At 37.9% G+C, this 22,978-nt stretch overlaps 1 protein-coding gene across 1 annotated transcript in view; it reads right to left on the reverse strand.

Moving 5' to 3' along the window:
- LOC132046925 (uncharacterized) overlaps window positions 1-21,530 on the reverse strand; it is a 29,569-nt gene extending 8,039 nt beyond the window's left edge. Inside the window, exons 1-21 of the mRNA XM_059437766.1 lie at window positions 21,012-21,530; window positions 19,850-19,943; window positions 16,805-19,014; window positions 16,086-16,200; window positions 13,574-14,383; window positions 13,162-13,420; window positions 11,764-12,314; window positions 9,546-9,672; window positions 9,343-9,467; window positions 6,497-7,164; window positions 6,260-6,377; window positions 6,066-6,182; window positions 4,767-4,861; window positions 3,747-3,895; window positions 3,489-3,544; window positions 3,180-3,393; window positions 1,097-1,513; window positions 750-1,027; window positions 598-683; window positions 431-517; window positions 31-289 (exon numbers count right to left, since the gene is read on the reverse strand). Of these exons, the coding sequence (XP_059293749.1) occupies window positions 31-289; window positions 431-517; window positions 598-683; window positions 750-1,027; window positions 1,097-1,513; window positions 3,180-3,393; window positions 3,489-3,544; window positions 3,747-3,895; window positions 4,767-4,861; window positions 6,066-6,182; window positions 6,260-6,377; window positions 6,497-7,164; window positions 9,343-9,467; window positions 9,546-9,672; window positions 11,764-12,314; window positions 13,162-13,420; window positions 13,574-14,383; window positions 16,086-16,200; window positions 16,805-19,014; window positions 19,850-19,943; window positions 21,012-21,292 (7,116 nt within the window). The 5' untranslated portion in view covers window positions 21,293-21,530. The remainder of the gene's footprint in view (window positions 1-30; window positions 290-430; window positions 518-597; window positions 684-749; window positions 1,028-1,096; window positions 1,514-3,179; window positions 3,394-3,488; window positions 3,545-3,746; window positions 3,896-4,766; window positions 4,862-6,065; window positions 6,183-6,259; window positions 6,378-6,496; window positions 7,165-9,342; window positions 9,468-9,545; window positions 9,673-11,763; window positions 12,315-13,161; window positions 13,421-13,573; window positions 14,384-16,085; window positions 16,201-16,804; window positions 19,015-19,849; window positions 19,944-21,011) is intronic.
- Window positions 21,531-22,978: the final 1,448 nt, after the last annotated feature.

The raw sequence follows: 22,978 nt of genomic DNA on the forward strand, positions 1-22,978 counted from the left end.
GAGCATCTGAAAACTAGAACAAATACAAACCTCCAAAAAACATTGACGGACAGTGATGACTTCGTCTGAGTCATTTACTATGACATATCTGGGATACATTGATACAACCTGCAGCGGAACTACTTTGCTAACAGATGGTTTCAAAGAGACCCCTAACTTTGTAACAGTTTTGGAACCAGATTTTCCTTCCACTTCAAGGTTCAGCCCTGTAAGGCCTGATAAAGCATCCAAGTCCAAGGGTGCTTTAGAAGCTCTCTCGTCCAAGAGTCTGATCTGCACCTTGTGGCATCTAGCAATGGTAAGCAAGAATTATGCAGGGTCAAAAAACGTTATGCCTAGAGTTCATAACCGCTGACAGTTGGAAAAAGGAGAGACAATATGAAGGACTCAACAAAACTAGAACTAGCGAATTGAAGTAGAAAGGATTTACTTGCTGAACCATGGTTTTACTGATCTGGGAGGAAGATGATATCCTAATTCTGGAGACACCGGGGATGCAATATTTTCCTCCTCATGCCTGGATATAATAGTATCACTCAGCAAAGGACAAAACTGAGCCAAGTGACAAATAACAAATCATCTTCAATCGAAGATTACCTAGAAACAAGCTTATGATTCGCAGGAAAACAAAACAAAGAAAATTCGGTCTTATTCTCCAGGGTGTAAGAAGTAAATACAGCAGCCTGCACACACGGGGACAAATTTAATACCTAACAGTTAGGTAATAAGCAGCTAAGCCGGAAAATTACCTCCAAAATCCCTCTTAGTCCACGAGATAATCTTAGTAATGCAAAATACTTCCCATTGCCAAAATCTAATTCAATATCCAAAAACTGAACTTTACTTTTGTGCTTCTGCAGCCTTTTCGCACTGTCACCACTATTGATTGGCTTGCAGCTTGTACCAAATGAAGTTAAAGTGACAATGAAATAAATTGAAGCAGGATTTGCATATAAGTTTACAGACGACCCAGAGGGAATAATTGCCCCACTGCGTATGCAGTCAACACCATTAGTAGATGGCAGACCTGTACTAAAGAAAAGTCAGTAATACAATACATCAACTAACACTTGAACCAGACTTAATTTGCTATTACCTGTATCATTGAGTTTCACATGAATCTCCATATCTAAGAAGTTGGAGAAGCTAACAGTAGGAAGCAGAAAGATTTCTTTCTGCTCTTGCAAGGTAACTGGTGAACTTTTATCTACATGCGCATATCCGAAGTTATCTGGATGTATGATAGGCACATCTTTCCCAATGCTTTCAATCAGAAAATGAATCTTTGCTACTCGTCCATCCTCTGACTTAATATCACAATGTGCCGTACTTAAGGAATATTTCATTGGTTGAAAAGAAAATGCTTTCCGCACTTGGTAAGTTAGGTTATCAAATATCCCAGATAATCGAACAGGCTTTCCACCTCTAAGATCATCCGACCAGCAAGCTGATGGATTCTCAAAATTTGTTAAGTCGTCTGTAACTTCAGGTCTAAAAGAAAATAGGAAGTTACCTGCAAATTAATTTCCAATATCATGGATTTCCTTGATAGGAGCATATTCAGTCAAGGGGTATCAATATCTGGCTTGAATAAACAAGTGCTTATTAGCTGTAATAGAACACCAACAATGTCCAAACTAAGTAAATATGGTAAGAATGTTGATGTTGCACATTTACTATAAGGTAAGACAGAATAGAGTATTTTCACGATGGGATTGACTGAGCCTTAATATATTTCTGTATTCTTTTTTTATGAGAAACTGAGTTTTTAACATCATAACACCCGAAGCACCTTCAGTCTTTATCTAAAGAACCATCAGATATATCATGGTTTCCGGAAGCAATTTAGCCATTAAATTTGACAAAATTTTAGGTATTAGCTGATAAGCACAAAAGACAATAGGAGTAATTTGCAATAACCAGTGCTATGAAAAGCCCTTCCTTTGTCGCTTAAAGCAATGAAGCCATGCTAAGCGAGGAGTTATCACTTCGTGAGTGAAGCCATGTGCTTCAGAGAAGTGTGTGCTCCAAACAATGATACGCAAAGTGATACAAAAGAGATGCGATTGTTCCTTTGATTCTCAACTTTGAGCAGTTGCGTATAATTTGTCTTATCGTACTTAGATGTTGAAAATAGTTATTTTGATTGAACTTTGATTATTATAGTACAAATTCCATATGTTTGGTATTTTTTATTTTTAGTAAAGTATGTGCTTCACTTCAAAGAGCCGTGCGCTTTACATCACTGTTCGCTTCAAGCCCCATGGGCTTTTTTGCGCTTGTTACTTTAGAAGACACAGAAATAATGTTCTCAGTTCCTCCTAGGTACCACTCAGCAATTTTTGCTCAGACTTAGCGTTTCTTCATTTTAAAGTTTTAAAATTTTCTTCTATCTGAACAGAGCACAATTTATATTCTTGTAATAAGACAGCATGAATTTACAGAAACTTAAGTAAAAATATGTTTTTTTTTTTTTTTTTGGGCCAAAGAGTCACATACCAAAGAGGCTAGAGCTAGTGTTCCCTGTCAAAGAGATGCATAATTAAGCAAAGGTCATTGTCCACATAGTGAATTTGTTCCAAGAATAAATCCAAGAAAAATTATGAGCTAATATAAGAAGTCTAGTATTGAGCAACTGAATTCTAGCTCCTACTACCAGTCTATATGCCTTGAACAGCTTCTAGAAAGTGATAAGTAGATACAAAATGTCATTCTTAGTCTCATGTTGTTCTACAAAAGTGCTATGCAGAGCCTATAGCCCGGGTTCATCTTGACTACTCGAAGGAAAAAAAAAAGTTCAGATAACAAGCAACCTTTTGAAGCTTGTGTATCTTTGTTTGCAGTAAAAAGTTTGGTCATTGTTACCTATTTAAAGTCTGTATTGTTCCTCATTCAATTACAAGCGTTTCTAAATTTCCAGTTAAGAACTTTTTTTTGGATACTTTTTCAGAATTTGCAGTTTGCAGAAAATTATTAAAGATAGCAGATTTTAGCCCCATTGAGGAGTCTAGACAAGATATCCATTCTCTTATCTGAGAGTCAAAATAGGAGTTAGTAGTTCGACTTCGTCTAGAAAGCTAACATTCTTGACATCAGAATCAATTCTGTAGAGTTCTTTTCCCGAAGGCAGGCAATTTCTATATCTAAACTTGAAAAGGAGAAATAGCCTTGAAACATACCCACACTCAAAGAATTTAGCGTCTTCTTTCTTTCACCAGAGAGATTTATTGCACCAAAGGCTGCCATAGAATCGTCAATCGTGTCCCCAGCGTTCAGCCTCACAGAAGCGTAATCAATTTCCTTACGCTGAGGACGTTGAAAACGCAGTTCCATGGAGAAATCGGTGTCATTATGTATCCGAAGTAATGGAGAGACGACAATTGACAAGCAATCCTACAAACATCGAGAAAGAGGAATGAAAACCAATATGAACATTGAATTAGACAAGCGTGGATATCCATCTTAAGAAGTAGAATCAGCTGAGATACCTCAGTCCTGGGTGAAACTTCAGCCACAAGAAATGGACCAGGGAAAGTTTTTGACTCTGATCAATAGCGGAAAAAGCAAACAACTTTAGTAAGCTCAACTTTGAAATCATTGAATATGCACAAAGAACTAGTATAGTTTATCTCAACTTGGTGATGTTAGCTAGTCCAAAATCTCTGCCTTAACAATCGATGATATCTGCTAGTGCAAAATTTATATTAACAAAAATGAACAAGTTGAGGAAGAGCAGCCTGAAGCACCTTGCAGAGATACTATACGTGGTCTCCATGCAAATAACTGGGTTTCCAAGAGCGAAAGATGAAGTACAGAAGTAGAGAGCAATCCTTGCTGCATAAGCTGGATAGAGAAAAATGATGCTTCTGGAGGTCGATTTGCCAAAGCCATGTGCCTTACAGTTACAGACAAGAAGTTAGACTCCTCACATGATGAGCACACAAGTTAAAATCCAAATTGCACAAAGCAAATACTGTACCAATGATAAATCCGTGATTAACTTTTCAGATCATAAGAAGGAAAATTGTGGAAGGATATTCTGTACATGCAAGCCGAGGACAGTGGAGCTTACTCAGTACAAATGTGGCACACAATTGAAAATTTCAGCAGCGAGATATAAAAGAATTAAAAAACATATTCCAGACATATATATTCATCATGCACTTTCTGTTTCATAATCTGTTAATCTGGTGTTATCATGCACTGAACAAGGGTGAAATAGGGCTGCGAGTTGCGAAGTTAGACTCAAGATTGGGAGCAGGTGCATGACTATCAAGCATAGCAGAAGCACAATAGCCAGTTGGCCAGATGCCACTAGAAAAACACTGATTGCACATATTCCAGGGGAGAAGCCGAGTAAATAGAATGTCTCGCTGATCTAAAAGGTCATATCGACGTAAAATAAGAGAAGGAACTCTAATGATAAATAACTTTGTTTATCCTAAAATTACACAAAGGGCAACCAGTACATTCTCAATCATTTGCATGACATATGACATATGAAAATTAAACTACCATCTGATTCTGCTGTGACAGGTCAAGTTTTGTAGTTTAATTTTTTTTTCTTTTTTCTTTTCAATGATCAGTAGGTCATGTTCTATCTTTGTTCTGTATGGAATAAACTTTACCATTTCGGAAAAAACTCAGTAGGTCAAGTTCTGTAGTTTCTTTAAAGGTTGTTGACTGTCTCCAAGGTAGGTTCTGCTGAATCATAGCAGCAGATGTTTCAAGCAAACAAGCAGAACATTGTAAACTATGATAAGCACCTCAAGAAAATGGTAGTGGAGTGCCTTCCTGCAACTGATACATCTTGATTATCATAGAACTGACAAATAAGGGATAAGCCTGACTGGTTTTCAACCTGAAAATGTTTAAAAAACGTCACATCACACATGAAACACTAGAAGATTTATAGTCTCTGCATGACTTTTCGCGTGAATGGACAAATACAAGCTTTGTCTAACATTCAGTCTCAAAGAGAATGTAGACTGGCCAGGAATATAGACTCGCGTCTAATTTTAGGTCTTTGATTTCCTCAGAAAACTATCAGCAAGATTTCATGCAACGGCTAACACAGCCCGCAAGGTGCACATGGGCATTACATTTTTTGCAATCATGCAAAGTCAAGATAGGCTGGTTATTAAGTTTGTGATGATGATTCTAACAGAACATTCTAATTTCTAGAACATCAGTTTCTATTCCCCAAGAAGCGTCTATTCACATCCCCACTTATTTTTCACATCCTTGATTGCGAAGATGAAAATTGATAAAACAAGAAAAGAAAACAGAAGGCAATTGTTGCAAATCAAAATACACGAAGGACGACAGATTACTGATAGAGAAAGTTACCGAGATGTTTCATAGCAAGACATCATAAATAACATGGGACCCAAAAGAAATGCGTATCCTAACCAATGTAAAGATGCATATGTGAATCACAAATCTCCGACTCACATATTTAGGTTAGTTGATAAGTCTTGAGTCATATTCCAAAGGTAAAATTTAAATCTCAGATTGTTGTCAATCTATCATTCAAGCATTTGAATTGAGATGCATCATACTGGACATATTTAGAGACCATAAATCAAGCCAGATGCAGTGCTAATGTGGGTCCACATAGTTATGTGCATTATTGGTCCAACCACTAATTAACTGTGGAAACATTTTACAAGGGGGGTACACAATGCCGCTATTTTCAGAAAGAGAGGATCCAGCCCCCTTCTTTTCTCAATTGCTATAGAGTAATGTACTTCAACTACCATCTTATCATTCATATCTGGAATCAAACAACAACATCATACCTAGTAAATTCATATCTGGAATCTTGGCAGGCAACTTTTACTCACTATTTCCATTGAGGAATCTGATTTCTCTTGCAGCAGAACTCCACATCAAAGTTCAGTAAGGACTTTGTAATCAATATATGATGACAGAATCTTTAGACATGCAGCTGACATAGCTATGCTAGCCTACATTTTGGTTCTAAGAAGAGGGGATTCTCTTATGGAGATTGAAAATAAAACATCTCAAGCACGATTTAATGAGTAGCTATGTCAGAGACGAACCTTGCAGCAATTGGCCAAAATTGTTGAGATCCTTACGGAGTATGGACCAGCCAGCTTCAACTCCCCAACGACAAAGAGAATAATGTCCATCGAAAGCTCAGTAATTGTCATACTCAACTGCCAAGCCAGAAATATTCATTAAAAGGCACAATAAGAAGAGAAAATCACATGAAAAATAGAGATATTAATCTGACCTCTTTAATTCTAGCATAGAAATGGCCAGGCACCCAGAGGATAATATTTTCTAATGCCTGGTTCTGAAATCTATAACGGTAGAAAACATCAATTTCTAATGGATGCATGAGCTCTCTCCTGGTATGATGCAAACAAGTGAGTAATACGAATTACAACATATTATACCACCTCTGCTAGAATACAATATCAAAGAGAAAGATGAAGTAGCATTGCATTATCTTACTAAAGAGACTCACCAAATATCTTTCTGGGAATCAAAATAATACAGCAAAACCTCCAGCCCACTCATAACCCGAACTCTAGCGTTCGATATCTGTATAACAACTTCAGTGGTACTAATAGAACCCTGGAGGAGGGGAATCTTCTCCTTGGAGTCAGAAAGTTCATGAACAATGGTCAAAGAAACCTTGTCCACTGACAAAGTAATACCAAAAGAATTTCCTAGCTGACTCAGATCTTTTCCCTCACTTATACATGAGTCATGTAGCTTGACTGCTCCAGGCTCCTTCTCAAGACAACCATCCAAAAAAACATTGTTAACGTATGGAGAAGGATCACGAAATACTTTAAACTTAAACGAGTGTCCAGGTTTGCTGACAACTTCCAGGACCCCATTAACAAAAGCTGCAGCACAATCATTCTTCTTGTTCACAAGATAAAATTTATTTTTAGTTTGTGGAAGATATGTCTCCAAGTCAACATCACCATCATAAATGTCATGTTTGTATGGAAGCGCTCTCCAAAGTGCCCAGGCAGTATCACTAGAACTGGAAATGTCAACAAAATCAGACCGTCGACGGCAATTCAACCGCAATGGTTCTCCTGATTCATCTTTAGCATATAACGAGATGAAGGACAAATACTGAACTTGTGAATTCCAGCTTTTCACATGGTGATGCTTCACCTGATGATAGAGAAAGGGTTAAATCACCATGTCCACCAAGTAATAGATGGTATTCCAAAAATGAATAATACCCATATATGCCAAAAAGATTTGTGAAAAAGCTGTCAAGGTAAAAATGAAAGGCGAAAATAACAAAGGGGAAAGCACTGAGCCTAGTCACAAATGCACAAATCGTTTTTTGAGGTAAAAACATAATTTTGTGAATACTCATCATTCTTTGTGCACAAGGAAAAGTTTCCTCAAAAAAGATAACTGTGAATACTCATCATTCTTTGTGCACAAGGAAAAGTTTCCTCAAAAAAGATACTGTGAATTCAAAGTTACCTTAATCTTCATCAATTTTTTTTGAGTAAACGTAACTTTGTATTCACACAAAAAACTCATCAGTCAAAAGTGATGAGGTGGGATCTTACAACCCACAGTGGGCTTCTTAATCTTCATCAATTGGGTGATTATTTTAATGATGATGAACAGCACCAAGAATAAAAAACTTAAAGGATTAGGACAACTATGTGAAAAGATTTTAAAATATATACAGACAACAAAAGCTTCAAACCAAAAGAATTAATGAACCAAAAAAACTACTTGTTCCTTCACCACACTCTTTTTTGTACAAATAATGAGATTCAGCCGTTCAGATTTTAGTTTGTCAATGTGTATCCCTCAATAAAGGCGAAATAGAACTCTGTAATTACAGAAAAGGAGGGAGTTTTGGGACTAGAAACCTGATATTGCATAACAGAAGCTTTATCTTTAGGTGGCCAGGGAAGTTTAACCACAAAGTGAAGGCAAGGTCTAAGAGAAAAGTTTGGTTGGGGGGAGGATGGGATCTGGACCATAAAGTGAAATATCAATTATCTAGTGTCATGTCTTCAAGAGAGGCTCCTTGGCAAGGAAAAGTATGTCTTAAGGCCTTGATGATGACACTGAAGCGCACAAAAAGCGAGGCGAAGCGTTCAACATGTTTTGAGCCTCACTTCAGGGCTTAAGCGCGCTTTAAGCACGCCTTTGACAACACTGCATGGGACTGGTCTGTGGAAGTTCATCAGAGAACTTTAGGATGCCTTAAGAACACGACAACTTCAGACTAGGAGACGGAAGGACAATTTCCTATGACAAAATGACTGGATTGGACATGGACCACGACAAAGACCGGCTTCCTGGTCTGCATAGTGTTGCAGGAAAAAAGCCTTTTACCAGAATGTGTCTGAACTGGGATGGGAAGTGTCTATCAGGAAGAACTCCTATCTCATAAATCTGATGAAATCTGTGGCAATGAAAGAAGGGTGGGCTTTAATCTGTAAAATTTGGCTACAAAGTTGTCTGGAGGATGCAATTCTCAAAGAAATTGGCATTGAAAAGGGAATTGGAAGTGCAAGGCACTTTGTAAAATAAGTAAGCTGCTTTAGCTGGTTAGTGACAAGAGAAGTTTGTGACACAACAAAACATGTTAAGGGTCATGCACATGTGTGTCCTCTGTGAAAGGGAGAATGAGGATGCCAACCAGTTATTTCTTCACTCCAAAACTTCAAAACAGTAGCGGGGTTTCTTGGACTTAATTTAGGATACCAACCAGTATATGTGTACATATCTTTATACAAACCCTGATAAATGAGAAGTGATTAATAAGTAGGGAAGGAGGGAGTATTTACTGTCTCTTTATAGGTATCGCTATATATTTTAGGTGTTAAAATGTTTGTACAAGAACATCCATAAGCATATGATTTGTACTATTGAGATAAAAGAGAGTGATGGAGGACACAGCTATAGAGAAATGAAATTTGTTGGCAAGCTATAAAGTTGAAGATATGGAAAAAGACTAAAACTCAAGGTCGTCCCGATGGCCATTATCGGTTGAGTGGGTAACGTATAAGAAAAAGAGATTAGAGATAAAGACATAACCAACTACAAAATCAGCGGAAGAATCCTTTGGACTGGAGTAAGCAATAATAGCTTTATGGCCATCTTCAAAGAAAAATAAATTTCTGTAAATATAGAGAAATACATAGTAGTGAAAGAACAGCTTTTAGCTGACCAGGGAAAAAGATCTAGAAGGGATTAGTCTCGAAAACTAACCCAAATTCCATCAATACCTTTGGGGATTCAACTAAAAACCTCACAAAGCTCTAGTCACTTCAACATGGCAAGGCACGCATAATGAATAAGAGCTGAACATACCCTGAACAATGCCTTCTCTCCCACAAGCGAATAGTGGATTGCCCCAACTAAATTGTAGCCACTTTCTGCACTATCAACTGCAACATACATATGTTGGTCGATATCTTTGATAGAAACAATTGTTCCTGCAAGAAAGATGCTTATAATGTTATATGCTCATAACTAAAAGATGGGTTCTGCAACCTGGGCCGAAAGAACATTACCATCAGGAACCATTTCATCCAGACTTCCAGGAGATTCTCCGCTGTTCTTTTGATGTGTTTGCTCTATGCTTTTGGTTGCTTCTACGCTAAAGATTGCAGATAAGGATTCCCCAGCAGAAAGTATAATCTGATTTAAGAAAAGAACTTTAGAGCAATTCTATGTATAACACTTGTATGTCGGGCTCATTACATAAAAGAAATCATTCCTTTATCATAAGAATTAAGAGTACTAGTGAAACCTTATGGACGTTGGCATCAAATCTAAAGAGGTACATATAAACATGGAGAACAGTCCCAGATCACTGATTCCCCAAATCCTAACTCTTTCTCTCTATGTTTAAGATTTACTTGGAGAATGTTGTAAGCTAATTCCAATTTTTTGGATCTGGCACCTTTAAAAGTATCGCCAACAAGAACCAGACCCAAGTCTATAGGCCATACTAAGATATGTTTTTTAGACACAGAAGGAAATATTTCATTTACTCCAGGTCTGAAGGATAAAACTTACCCGGCATACACTAAAGGAGTCTTGTTCATAAATGAGTGACAGACTGCCTGATGATTTTTGTCACTTTTCGAAAACATCGCTAATGTGTTTGAACTTTCTACCAGCCTAAACCCATTGACTATACCAAAAGCAAAAGAATCCAAGAACTAGCCTAAGCCACTGACACAGCACACACAATGACCTACAAACTTCCGCAATGTCCGTACTTGGGTCAGTTCTTCGGGGGTCAAATCTTTTGACCACTTGTTCTTGTTCTAGTGTTACCCTTCTTAATCACACATTTTGTTTTTTGCTATTTAGCGAGTCTAGCAGGAGGGGCAGAATCCTGGCCAGTCAAGAACGTTCACGTTCAGAAGATGAAGGTAGCGGAGATGCGGATGCTCAGATGGATGTGTGGTCATACTAGGAGAGATATGATTAGGAATGAAGATATACGGGACAAGGTCGGAGAGGCCTCCATGGCGGAAAAGATGAGGGAAGCGAGACTGGGATAGTTCGGGCATGTGAAGAGGAGGTGTGAGGATACGCCAGTTAGGAGGTGTGAGAGATTGGCAATCGCAGGAGTTAGGAAAGGTAGAGGTAGGCCGAAGAAGAACTTGGGGGAGGTGATTAGACAGGATATGGCACAACTTCAGCAGACCGAGGACATGACCTTAGATAGGAAGATTTGGAGGTCGAGGATTAAGATAGAAAGTTAGTAAGTAGTTGAGTTTTGTCGCGCTGTGTTTACTCCATTTGTTCTGTATCTTAATATATTGCTGTCTTATTTTTCTTGCAATCCTACTACTTTTCTTTTGGGCCGAGACTCTATTCGGAAATAGCCTCTCTGCCCCGCAAAGGCAGAGGTAAGGTCTGCGTACATCTACCCTCCCCAGACCCCTTATGTTGTTGTTTTTGTAGTAGTGAGTCTAGTAGGAAGTCACAACAAACACTTCATTTGATCTAACCTTTGAACCTGGATCACTATCCCCTCTGTCTCGCCCAAGAAAACACCATAGGTAAGCACCAAAAAGAAAAACGAAAATGAAGACAAAACAAGAAAAAATAGAATACTGATTAACCTCTACCTACTTAGGGCAGCCCGGTGCACTAAGCTCCCGCTATGCGCGGGGTCCGGGGAAGGGCCGAACCACAAGGGTCTATTGTACGCAGCCTTACCTTGCATTTTTGCAGTAATTCCATTAACCTCTACCTACTTATCAAAGCAAAAATTAACCTCTACCATTGATACCTACCTCCAGTAATTCCACAACCCAAGACCACAAAAGATGGTCACTGTGATCTGCAACCATTCACCAGCTAATGGGCGGCCCCTCTACCCATTATTAGTAAAATTATTTACCCAATGCTCACTGTTTCTATATAGTATTTTCGGGAATAATAACTATAGAAGGTACAAATTACAAAACTGCACAAGAAAACAAATAACTAGACGATGTAAATATGGCTGCCAGAACTATCTTTGTGCTGATGAGTACTGTTCTACTCAACAACAACGACAACAACATACCCAGTGTAATCCCACAAGTGGGGCCAGGGTAGGGTAGAGTGTACGCAGACCTTACCCCTACCTCAGGAGGTAGAGAGGTTGTTCCCGATAGACCCTCGGCTCAAGGCACGTAAATGAAAGCAGTTCAAAGAAGGAAATAATGGAAGTGAAGACTATTCTACTCAAGAAACAAATAACTAAACAAAGATGCTTCTCCTCACCTGTATTTCACGCAGTGAGAGAGTCATGTCGAAACCAGATATAGAACCACTGCCAACCCAAAAGTCATTTGACTTCAAAGAAATACTCCCACTGCTTTTTAAAGGCGACTCAGCCACCAGATTAGCATTTAAGTCTTTTAAAACATAGTTCTGGGGAGTGGCAAGTGAAATTTGAGAACTTGTACCACCCCTCCAAGGTTTTCTTGAATCATCTGCATGATATTGATTTCCCAGTTCTGGGGGGCTTGAGCTACTTGCTTCATTCGTGATAGAATTAACTTCACCCAAACAATTGGGAGCAACTAATGTATTGTCATGTACAATGATGGAAGATTGATCATTAGATATGAAAGAAGAAAGCAAAGGAGTTTCCGTTTCTTGGCTTTGCTGTTCAGTAGATATATGGAGTTCCGTTTCTTGGCTTTGCTGTTCAGTAGATATATGGAGTAACTGAGAAAGAATTGACAAGTTCGTTATGTGAAATGAGAATTTCCTTGGTAGTTCAAACTCAAGTTTACCGTTACCTTCAAGCTGAAGCTTCTGAAGTTCACCTGCAAGGCAGAAAATTCATTATTTTAAGTTGTGCTTTGTTTACATTGTTTAGAACAAACTGTTTATTTTGGCATACCAAATATTAGCCAGAATTAGCACTTAAGCCCTGAGGCTAGCTGCAAAAACATGCTAAACATTTTACTTGCTTAGGCAGCGCCTCAAATGAGGCACCAATGTGCTAAGGCGTGTGTTTCATCACCCATAGGCTCCATCTTGAAGATACAGTGTTAAACAATAATTATTTCACCTAATTGTATTTTTTCCAATTTCTTTGTCCATATAATTGTTGCTTGTATTTAAATTAATTACTCTTTAATTACAAATACGTTTTTTACCTTTGTACCTTGCACTTAAAATGTTGTCGGTTGCATTAGAAGTTCTCAATTAAACAGATCGAGCAGCTAGAATTGACCTAAGATGAAACCTATTATGCCAAAAGCTACATGGATAGCAAGCAAAAGTCTCCTCGTCATTGCACACTAGCTAATCATTAGGGGTAAGACCCGTGTTGTACTTTCACTTTGCGTTTAAAGTCCCAACAGGCCTCAGCACTTTTTTTTCAGCTTTCATAACACTGTATGTTACTCTAGATTCTAAAGAATTCCAATACGGCAAACAAACTCAAGTTGAAACTTGCTGCTCTTAGAGCAATATAATCTTATATAGCTTCTTAATACTCCTTATAATATTATATGTATCAAAAAAACTCCTCAACCTTGGGTGAACTCAAATGCAATGGGGTAGTAATTCTTAAAAAAAAAAAAAAGTGTACATCTGCATGAGAGAACTACCTCAGAGTTCTGATATCTATTGATAACAAGTGAAGACAAAAGAAAAAGATGATACCAGATTTATCTCCATCCACCAATGCCAGAGAAACACGTGAAAGATTCACGGCAAATTCTTCCACCTGGTCCCAATTAACTAGTTTATGTTGCTCCAACTGTTGGTTGGAAGAACTCCTGCGTAAACTAGTATCCACATCATTCTGAGCAACCAGATGTTCTGTCATCGCTGGCCAAAGGCCTCCCAACTGATTAAAGTAGAATCCATAGCATTCTACCATTGTCACCAAAGCAGCTATCTCAACAATGATAGAACCACCCTGTCAAATTGGTGTCCGTTTAAACCTTAGAAATCATAAGAGCCTCCCAGACTAAATAAGCAACTTATGTCCAAATTAGGATCTAGCCAAAGGGATACAGAAGTTAATGCATAGGCAGGCAATAATCTGAAGCTACAAGAACAGAATAGGAACCTGGGACTGGCAGGAGATTTTCTGAAATTGTCCACCAACAGAAAGAGAAGCTTTAAGCGTATTTAGTTCGTCACCTCTGAGGAATAAGTTCTTTACCGCACATCTGGCCAGATAAACTTCAGCTAAAGAAATGCTTATAGTTAACCAATCAAAAGAAGGATTTACATCATTTACTAACGACGGTGAATGATTCGACAACATTGAAGCATCATGTCTGGAGTCAGAACCACCCACTACATTTCTCTGACTGGCCTGCAGAATATTGTTCCCTAAGACTCTAACACTTAAACTTATTTCACAATGAGGAATTGAAGCTTGATATAAGGAATTGAGAGACAAAACAGGCAACTGTGGTTCAACTTGATCAGAAGTATCCACAATCTCATCCTGATATCGGGATATATCAAATTCAAACTCGGAAAAACCAATGAGAAAGTCAGTGTTTTCCTCTTCAAAAGAGAACCTGATATATGAACGTGCAAGAGATATGTTAATTCCATAACCATGGATTGGTTGCACTGTCGACTTCTTGTCAGCTATAGTATTAGCATCTGCCACACTATTATGTGCATTATATCCTTTCCTGGAGTCGTAAAGGCTCATATTCACTGAACTAAGTTCACATTTCGTACTGACATTGAATGTGGTATCAGTAAGAACTGAAGCTACTTGTGTGATTCTATTTTTGGGTGCTCTTTCACTTTCAGAATCTGTAAACTCTCGCCTTAATAGGTCTTCATAACTTTGGCTAAGACCTAAACTTGACGTGCTGAAAACTTTAAAAACTGTACGCAGCAAACCAGATATTACCTGCCATAAGAAATTGCAAAGTCAAACATCTGTATAAACTCCACACAACTTTTATTACAGAAGAATAGCTTATACATTTCTAGTGAGCGCTGAAAGTCACTTGTTACAGTGATCTGCGTGATGGTCAAGTCAACCTGTCAATGTGAAGTATCATAAATTCTGATAGGAGTACTGTGAACAGCAGTTGCATTGTTATAAAAATAGGGAATGACGACCTGTTTAAGGAATTCGTAAGACAATCCAGGTAAGCACAGAACTGAGATAGCAGCTTAAAGAAGGAATATTGACACTTCACTTGGAGCACTATCGATGGAAAGAGCAAGGAGTATTGAGGAGGTAAGAACGATAGGGTTTCTCAGAATGTGGAAGTGTCCATCATTTGAAGAGGAAACTGGTATATCTAGAGTAGTTAGCTCACACAAGGTGCGCAAGGAGAATATACAGCTATTTGGATGCAGGGGAAGCTACTGAGGAAGAGGACATGATATGGATATGCCCAAGAGGACTTTGAAGCAATGATAAGACTGGCCTGTGTTATAAAATGACAAAATATGATAGTGGTCTAGTCATTCAAGGTCCTAAAAACGACCAACCACAGAACCAAACACATCAGGGAGGTTGGCGGTCCCACAGACACGCTCTCTCTAGATCCTACAGAAGAGGTGTCATAAACAAGGTCGGAAGCACCAAAGTAGATCGGCTGGAAGCAAAACTGATTCTAGTTATGGTAAGGAGGCTGTTTGTGAAGCCTCAGTTGTTAGCACTTGGAAAGGCCTAAAAATGATCTTTGAGTTCTCACTTGTTCACAACTAGAAGAGTGGAATTGTAATGGGAGCAAAGATTGCGAATAAAAGACTAGCTCAATGTGTTAGTCCTTTCAACAGCTAGCTAGACGTCAATTTCAGGCTGAAGTGCCAGTTTTTCTACGCTCGGTTTCCTGGAACCCTTCATGTATGAACCACCAAGTGACTCATGGAAGGATGGAACATCATCTGCGGTGCTAAGGGGATAGTATCCAATACTCCCTCCGTCCCAATTTATGTGATATAGTTTGACTGGGCTCAGAGTCTAAGAAAAAAAGGAAGACTTTGAATCTTGTGGTCTAAACAAGCCAAAGATATTTGTGTGGTTATAGATCATCTCTTTAAGCGTAAAAGGTAAAGTTTAAAGTTAAATTGTTCCCAAATAAGGAAATGTATCATTCTTTTTGGAACGGACTAAAGAGGAAAGTGTATCACATAAATTGGGACAGAGGGAGTACTATATTGGAGAAAACTGCGAAGGAACGTAGTCTTTTCGATTTCAATTAATCCAACTGTTTGAATGACAGGGGAAGACTTGAATTTGGATTTGAGGAGTTAATATCAATTAAGTGTAAATCAACACTGACCAAGGCCAATGAGTACTATGTCGGAGGTCGGAAACATAAAGACCACAATGACAACCCCTGAAAGCTACCTCACAAACGTGGAGATGGTACAGAAGGGCTATAGATAGAATTCCAAGTTCAGATTGTATGTTCAAGGACAGTTAAAAGATATACCGCAACCAGAATCCTAAAGAATGCCAGAGTAGCACGAGAGAGAAAATAAAGATTAAAGAAATACACTACCCAGCAGATAATGAAAAAAAATTCAGTCATATGCTAAAGGAGAAAACTACCAAACAATGCAATTACAAGGCACCAAGAGAAGAGAATCACCTTTAGCAAAACTGCAAATTCATCCATAAATACCAGAGTCGTCAATCCACTACTCATGCAATGCATTACTATAGAGAGAGAAATATCTATTGAGCCCAAAGAATGCAGATCCTTCCTGCCAAAGCATCGTTGAAATATAGTAGCTTTAGCTTTTGTCCACATAATTTAGATATATTCAGGAAATGCTTCTCCGATAAAGGAAACTGAAGGAAATTTCTATTTGAGACGGTCATCAGTGTTACGCTGAAGCACACAAAGGTAAGACAAGTAATGGATTGGAACTTTATCAGGTACAGTTTTTACAAGTTTGAAAACAGAAGCTGACTCCAAGTAGCAAAATACAACAGTAACATTAGACGACAAAAAGAAACTTAAACTTCCTCTGTTGCTTGTTCTCTCTGATGGATGTTTTGCTGTCTTACAATGACCAGGCTGAAAATTGGATACCTTAAACTGATAGGGAATAAAAGCAATTTCCTAAATCTACAACCACATTCATTTCTTCGGCACTCACCTAAGGGGCATGCCTCAGAGTTCTCTTAAAACAACAATGGATATCCCAATCAGGATGAGCAAAGCTGTTGAAAAACTATTCATGAACAAAAATTACCATGTAATATTTTGAAAACGAGGACACTTAATTGCTTGGAGACTCAAGTATAACATGCACATGCTTGAAAGCAAAAAAAAAAAGAGAACCATGAGAATGGAACAGATACCTTAAAGATAATAGTCGGATAGTTAAAGGATTTAGCTCGACGATTTGAAAGCCTTGATTATCCCATAACGTGTTGAGGGAAACTTTCAGACCTTTAAGTATCAAGTAGGCAGAAAGTGAAGTGCACCCTCGACTGCTATTAACTTCACCATTTGGTTTAGCAATATCAATCTGCTCAAGGTCCTTCAACAGTTCTGCATCAAAAACTGCAGTATCTCCACTTGAGGAAGTCAAATCAGACTCCAAATTTGGTGAGGCACCCAGTTCAATGTCGTCAGCATCAAAAGAAAGGCTCACTTCATCATTCCCAAGCTTATGATACAGATCCACGTCCACATCATGAAAATCCTCCTTTCTCAATGTCAGCTTGATTCGCGGACCAGCAATGTGTATCGCTATTTGCATATGTTTCTCCGGAAGCAGTCTAGGCATCATAACCTTAATTTCAGCAGAGTATGATTTGTATTTGCTATTCCAATCTGCAACTGGTGGATGCTCATCTAATCTAGAACCACCCTCTACAACAATGGTCCCTATGCGGCTAGTAGTCCAGGATATTGCATTTATCTGTCTGCAAATAACTGTAAGTGACACTATTACAGTATACTCCAGAACCAAATTCAATTTCCCCATTACCATGTAACAAGTAGTGTATCCAGCAGTAAGGTTCTTGAGACTTTGATCAGTCAAAAATCCCTTAATCTCACAAACAAGAAAAGGATTCTCCATGTTCTGGATCTCATTTTCTCTAAACCTTGACGAAAACTTTCTCCAATTCAGGCATGCTTGCTCTATAAGAGAGTTCCGCATATTTACACAATCTCCACCACTATCATGAGGAGGATTAGCCCCACCAGTTTCGGTGGAATGGAGAATTTGGTTAGGTTCCCCCCATAGAGTAGGTTGCAGATTGTGAACATTTTTTCTCGGACGTCCTTTGAAGTTATTATTGAACTTATTGGCCTTATCCTCCGTAAGAGAAGAAGAGACAACCTTCAAGGATCCACATGCAAAGGAAAAGGAATGTTCAGAAACATCTTCAGAGTACCTTACGCAGAAGAAATCAATAGAGAGACAGAATGTGAGTAAACCAGGATATGAATGCCCAACATCTGATACCAGCTTCCTATTAAAAGATGGTGGAACTTCATTATCTGGTGAAACTGAAATAGAAAAGTCTCCGACATATAGGCAAATGTGACTTCCTAGGATGTGATCTTCATTTATAACTCCAAGCTTGTGACAGATATCTTGGTTCCTGACCAGCTTTTTCTTCAAGAGGAGAAGGCCTTTAACAGAATGGAGCACACTGCAAATGACCATCCAAATAAGGGAAAGTGATTGACAGATTTTCCAAGAAATCCTGCTCAATGTAGATCCATGACCACCATCCTTTGACTGTTGACCAGATGATGATGCTTTATAACGGATAATTCTTCGTGCCTGCACAATGGCCTCAACAGGTAGTTCCTTCTCAATTTGAGAAATCACCTCCCACTGCTGCTTGAGAGTTCTTGAATATGCTTCACTCTGAACAACAACAGTAGTGAATTTCTTTATCGCATCGTCCACCGGATATCCAACCAGTAAAAGCATTTTCTCATAAGCATGTACATAACGCAACCATAGGCACACAGTGCTAGCAATTTTATGGAATGCAAACTTTCGAGTTGAAGTCAGAGAACTGCTTTTTGTTGCTGCTATTTCCCATAGTTGCTTACCAGTTCTGGCACGGTTGGATTCTTTCGACCACAATGCAAAAAGTATAAGTATGATGGAAATGTCTGATGAAGATAAAGAAAAATTCAATGCGGCAGCATAAAAGTTCAATTCTCTGAACTGAAGATGTTTTACTTTCGCGGAAGCTAGCAAATCAGTAGAAGGAAAAATGCAGCTAATGTAATTTCCTCTCCTCAAGCTGATATCCACTTGCTGAACATTGAGATCTAAAGAGTTCTCTCCAGAAGGCAAAAAAACTGAATTAACCAGTCCAGTTAGGAGACAGCCCTTAATGTGTTTACATTGTACCCCAAATTCCTTCATCTCAAATGACAGCGACCATAAATCATTTGATAAAGGAGACTGCACAAAGAAATGAGCATCATACACTTGCAACCGACATTGTTGTAATATCCAATCAAATAAATGAGTGGTCCAACTTCCTGAAGTAACTTCTGAAATCATCTTCATGGTATTGTGCAAAACACTACCCTGGAATATATCAACGTCAAAGAAACTAAAATTCAGTAGTTCACAGATCAGACACATGGAAAAAAATTGCAAGGTAGTTCTATTCACAAAACAACAACACCAAGAAGGTTCTGGGAGTATAAAAATACCACTGGACTTATCTCCTCTATGTTTGTACATGAGGAGTCTCTGAAGTCCAGAAATAATTTAGATCTTTACAACAATCATCGTACACTAAAATCTTAAATGTTGAAGACACCTGTATTTTTTTTACAAAAGATAATGTTCTGTTTTCCCCTCAAAATGTCTACGGTATATCTCTCAACATACTTTTTTTTTTTTTTAAATCAGGATATCTCTCAACATACTCTCCAGAATATACATGAAAAATGTCTTTTCTACATCAGGACATCAAGGAATTATCTTTCAAATTTGTCTTTGTTCCTACTTCCACCTCTGTCCCGTCCACTAGTCATTCCTTTTCCCAAGTAGCCAGGTATTATCTACTGTTATCCCATATATTTCCAGGAACATGCACCAAATCAGATATACTTGCAATGTAAAAGAATATGCCTTAGTAATTCTGCAGATTCCTCATAAAAATAGTAATTCTGCAGATTCCTCCTAAAAATAACATCTACTGCAGACTAAATCTTCTTAATAGATTGTCCCGTGTTAATCATGTTTATCACAATCCTGTCCACAAGCTACTCTAATTGGCGCTTTAGTTCTCCATTTCATACTTCATGGCCATTTTCCACAATATCTCTCAGCATGAATGATAGCATGAATTAACAGATATTTTGAATAAAAACCTTTTTCCCCAACCAAGATAATCAAACAAGTCGTCAAATACCTCTGGATCAAGCTCCGCTAGAATATTTTCCCGCTCCTCAATGGACGAGTCTCTGGGCTTTGGCCTCCGCCTAACACCGTCCTCCTCCTCTTCTCTAGGAAGCAGGAAAAAGAAAATGTCACTAACAAGTATACAAGTGGACTGAACCCATAGAAGGCTGCACTGGACGCTGAATTTGACTGCACCCACTAATATACTAGTATTTCAGGACAATAGGTGCAAACTTAATATGAATCAGGGCCGGCTCAACGTACTGGGTGGCCTAAAGCCAAATCTAGATGAGAGGCCCTAACTTTTCTTTTAATTAAAAAAAAAAAAAAAAAAAAAAACTTCTTATATATTTTTATTATGAAGTCTATTTTTCTAACCGGTGCAATCAACACGTGTAACAAATATATTAGTTTTTCTTCCTCTTTTTAGTTAATCATACCTTTTTACTTTTAAATACTACTCTCCCCGTTCCCATTTATATGATACTTTTCACTCTTCGAGAGTCAACTTGACTAAATTTGATTCGATTAACTCAATATTTTAAGATAAATTTGTATATTTGAAAACTACATGAAAAGTACAATAAGTTACAACTTTTTTCATATAAATTTGGTGAAAAAAAACATTTTAAAATGTTAGTCACAGTTCATGCAATTTGAATTTCGGGATGGAAAAAGTATCACATACATTAGGACAAAGGAAGTAATTTTTATTTAAAAAATAATATTCATAAACCTATTATTAGTGAAAATGAGGCCCCCAAAATTAGCCATTACTTTGGCTGCCTTGTCCTTCAGCCGGCACTGATATGAATATGTACGTTTTAAAAAGAGATAATGGTCAAAAACACACTTTGAGCTATTGCTTTTCCGCGAGTTTCACACCCCAACTATTCAGATGTTCCCTTTTCCTACCTGAACTACCGCAATCTATGTATTAAAACACGCCGCAACTATCGGTTGTTCCCTTTTCCTACCTAAAATATAGTTCAGGTAGGAAACAGCTGATAGTTGCGGGGTGCTTTAATCCATAGATGGCGGTAGCAGGTGTGTTTTTGACCATTAACTCTTTAAAAAATAAAATAAACTAGTATTAGTATTTGTTTATCAAAAAGCAGTGGTTACCCGCCAAAACACAACCATTAGCTGAGATGTGAGGAGAGTGAAGTTACCCGACTGATAAAACGACGTCAAGGCCATGGATTTGGAAATCAAATGCAGGAGCTGACCAGTTGGATACATGAAGGCTCAACCGTTGGACAGTTACTTGTTTGAAACACAAGCGAGTAGGATCATCTAGCAACTCGTTGAGTGCTGACGTGTTGAAGGTAAGGTTCTCTAACTTTGCGTGAGAACGAAGAAACCCTAACTGAACATCTAACTCAACTTCGTCGTTTAACCATGGCTGTAACAGAGACACCAGTCTCCGTTGAATCAAATCGTTGAAGAACATTGTCCCCTTCCTCTTCTTATCCGATTGATTTATTTACACAGTTCAAGTTAACAAAATTCACCATTGATAACGTGGTTCCAATTTGATCTTATTGACTGCATAATGTGACAGTGATACAAATATCAATTAGGCAATGAGAACAGTTCGACGCTTGTTTTGTGACGGTTGAGAAGAGAAATATAATGACGTGGAACTTTGGACCGTTTATTCAGCCTGGACCTGGGCGACCCGATAATTACACTTGGGACTTGGGAGTGCAGCTTAACCCAAGCGATACGGTGTCGCTTCGTTGTCAAACAAATGCTTTAACATCTCTTTAACTCATTTTTATATTCCTTCCGTGGGAGGAGCAACAAAAGTACTACTGGTACATTCGATTTTCGTTACTACTTTATTCTTTTCTTGATTTCCCAGTATAGTGGAATTTTAAAAAGAGTGCTACAAGAAACAAATGGTTAGGGAATAAAAGTACTTATATTCATTTCTAAGGGTGTTCAATTTTTAAAAAAAAAAATGGAGATCAATGTGAATTGATTTATTTAAACATTGAATTAAATCTAGCTTAAATTGAATAAAATCGACTTAAATGTCAATATATAGTTTTGTGTTACGTTTCTTATGAAGCAATAATATTTGATGTGATTTGATATATGAGGAAAGTTTAAATTAAAATTTGACCAGATTAACTATATAGTATATTTTTGCGCATGAAAGGCCCAAAGCCAAACCATGGGACACTGAAGCTTCATAGGATCATTAGTCCGCATCTTCACAATGATTTTTATATGCATATAATATATGTATGTGTGTGTATGTATTATGTAAGTAGTTTCTTTCTCTTTCTCATAATAATCTACTTTTGAATGCGACCGTTTCAAAAGTTGCTAATGTGATGACAATGTAACATGAGATATGTTTGAGGAAATGGGAATTTTTAGGGAGTCGGATTCATATTGACTGGTCAATGAGGTAAATTGATGCAAACCAAGCTTCATCAAGAACTTGCACACAAAGCCGAGTTAGGAAGTTCATGGACTTTTCATCAAGTCACTAGTTTGGATGCTTGGAGGGTGCATGGGATCATAATTCACGGAGCATTATCATGAAGATGGAGTCTTTGAAGATCATGGAAGGTCAACATAGGACGGCCTTCAAAATATGAGAGATAGCTTGGATGGAAGACTTTAAGGCTATCACATTCAAGATATGAAAGATACTTTTTGAGAGGTTATTTATGCAAAGAGGCTATTTATGCCAAAAGGGGGCTATGCCATAAATTCAAGACTTTCGTCCCTTGAGAAGACCACCAAACAAAGCCACTGTTTCATTAACGGTATTATTGTAATAGTCATAGTAGTCTTCTTTAGTATATATACTACTTTAGTTTATTTGACGAGGGAGCTTTTTGATGAATTATGAATATTGTTGTTGTCTCTAGAGGGAGAAACTTATGCGAGGCCTATGGAAGGCTCTTGTTGAATTTTGTTTTGTTGAGAGGATTGGTTGCTTGGGAATACAATTCTTTTGAGGTCATCCTAAGAGAATTGATGCTAGATTGTATGCTAATTTGGAGGTTTTAGCTATTATAGAGTTTTATTTGCCAATTAGTGTCTTTCTTTGTGTCATTCTATTTATAGTTTACTTTTTCTTGTGTTTCCATATCTGTTATCGTATCATAAATGTAGT

The sequence above is a fragment of the Lycium ferocissimum genome, chromosome 2, assembly GCF_029784015.1.
Source record: "Lycium ferocissimum isolate CSIRO_LF1 chromosome 2, AGI_CSIRO_Lferr_CH_V1, whole genome shotgun sequence".
NCBI classification, from domain to species: Eukaryota; Viridiplantae; Streptophyta; class Magnoliopsida; order Solanales; family Solanaceae; genus Lycium; species Lycium ferocissimum.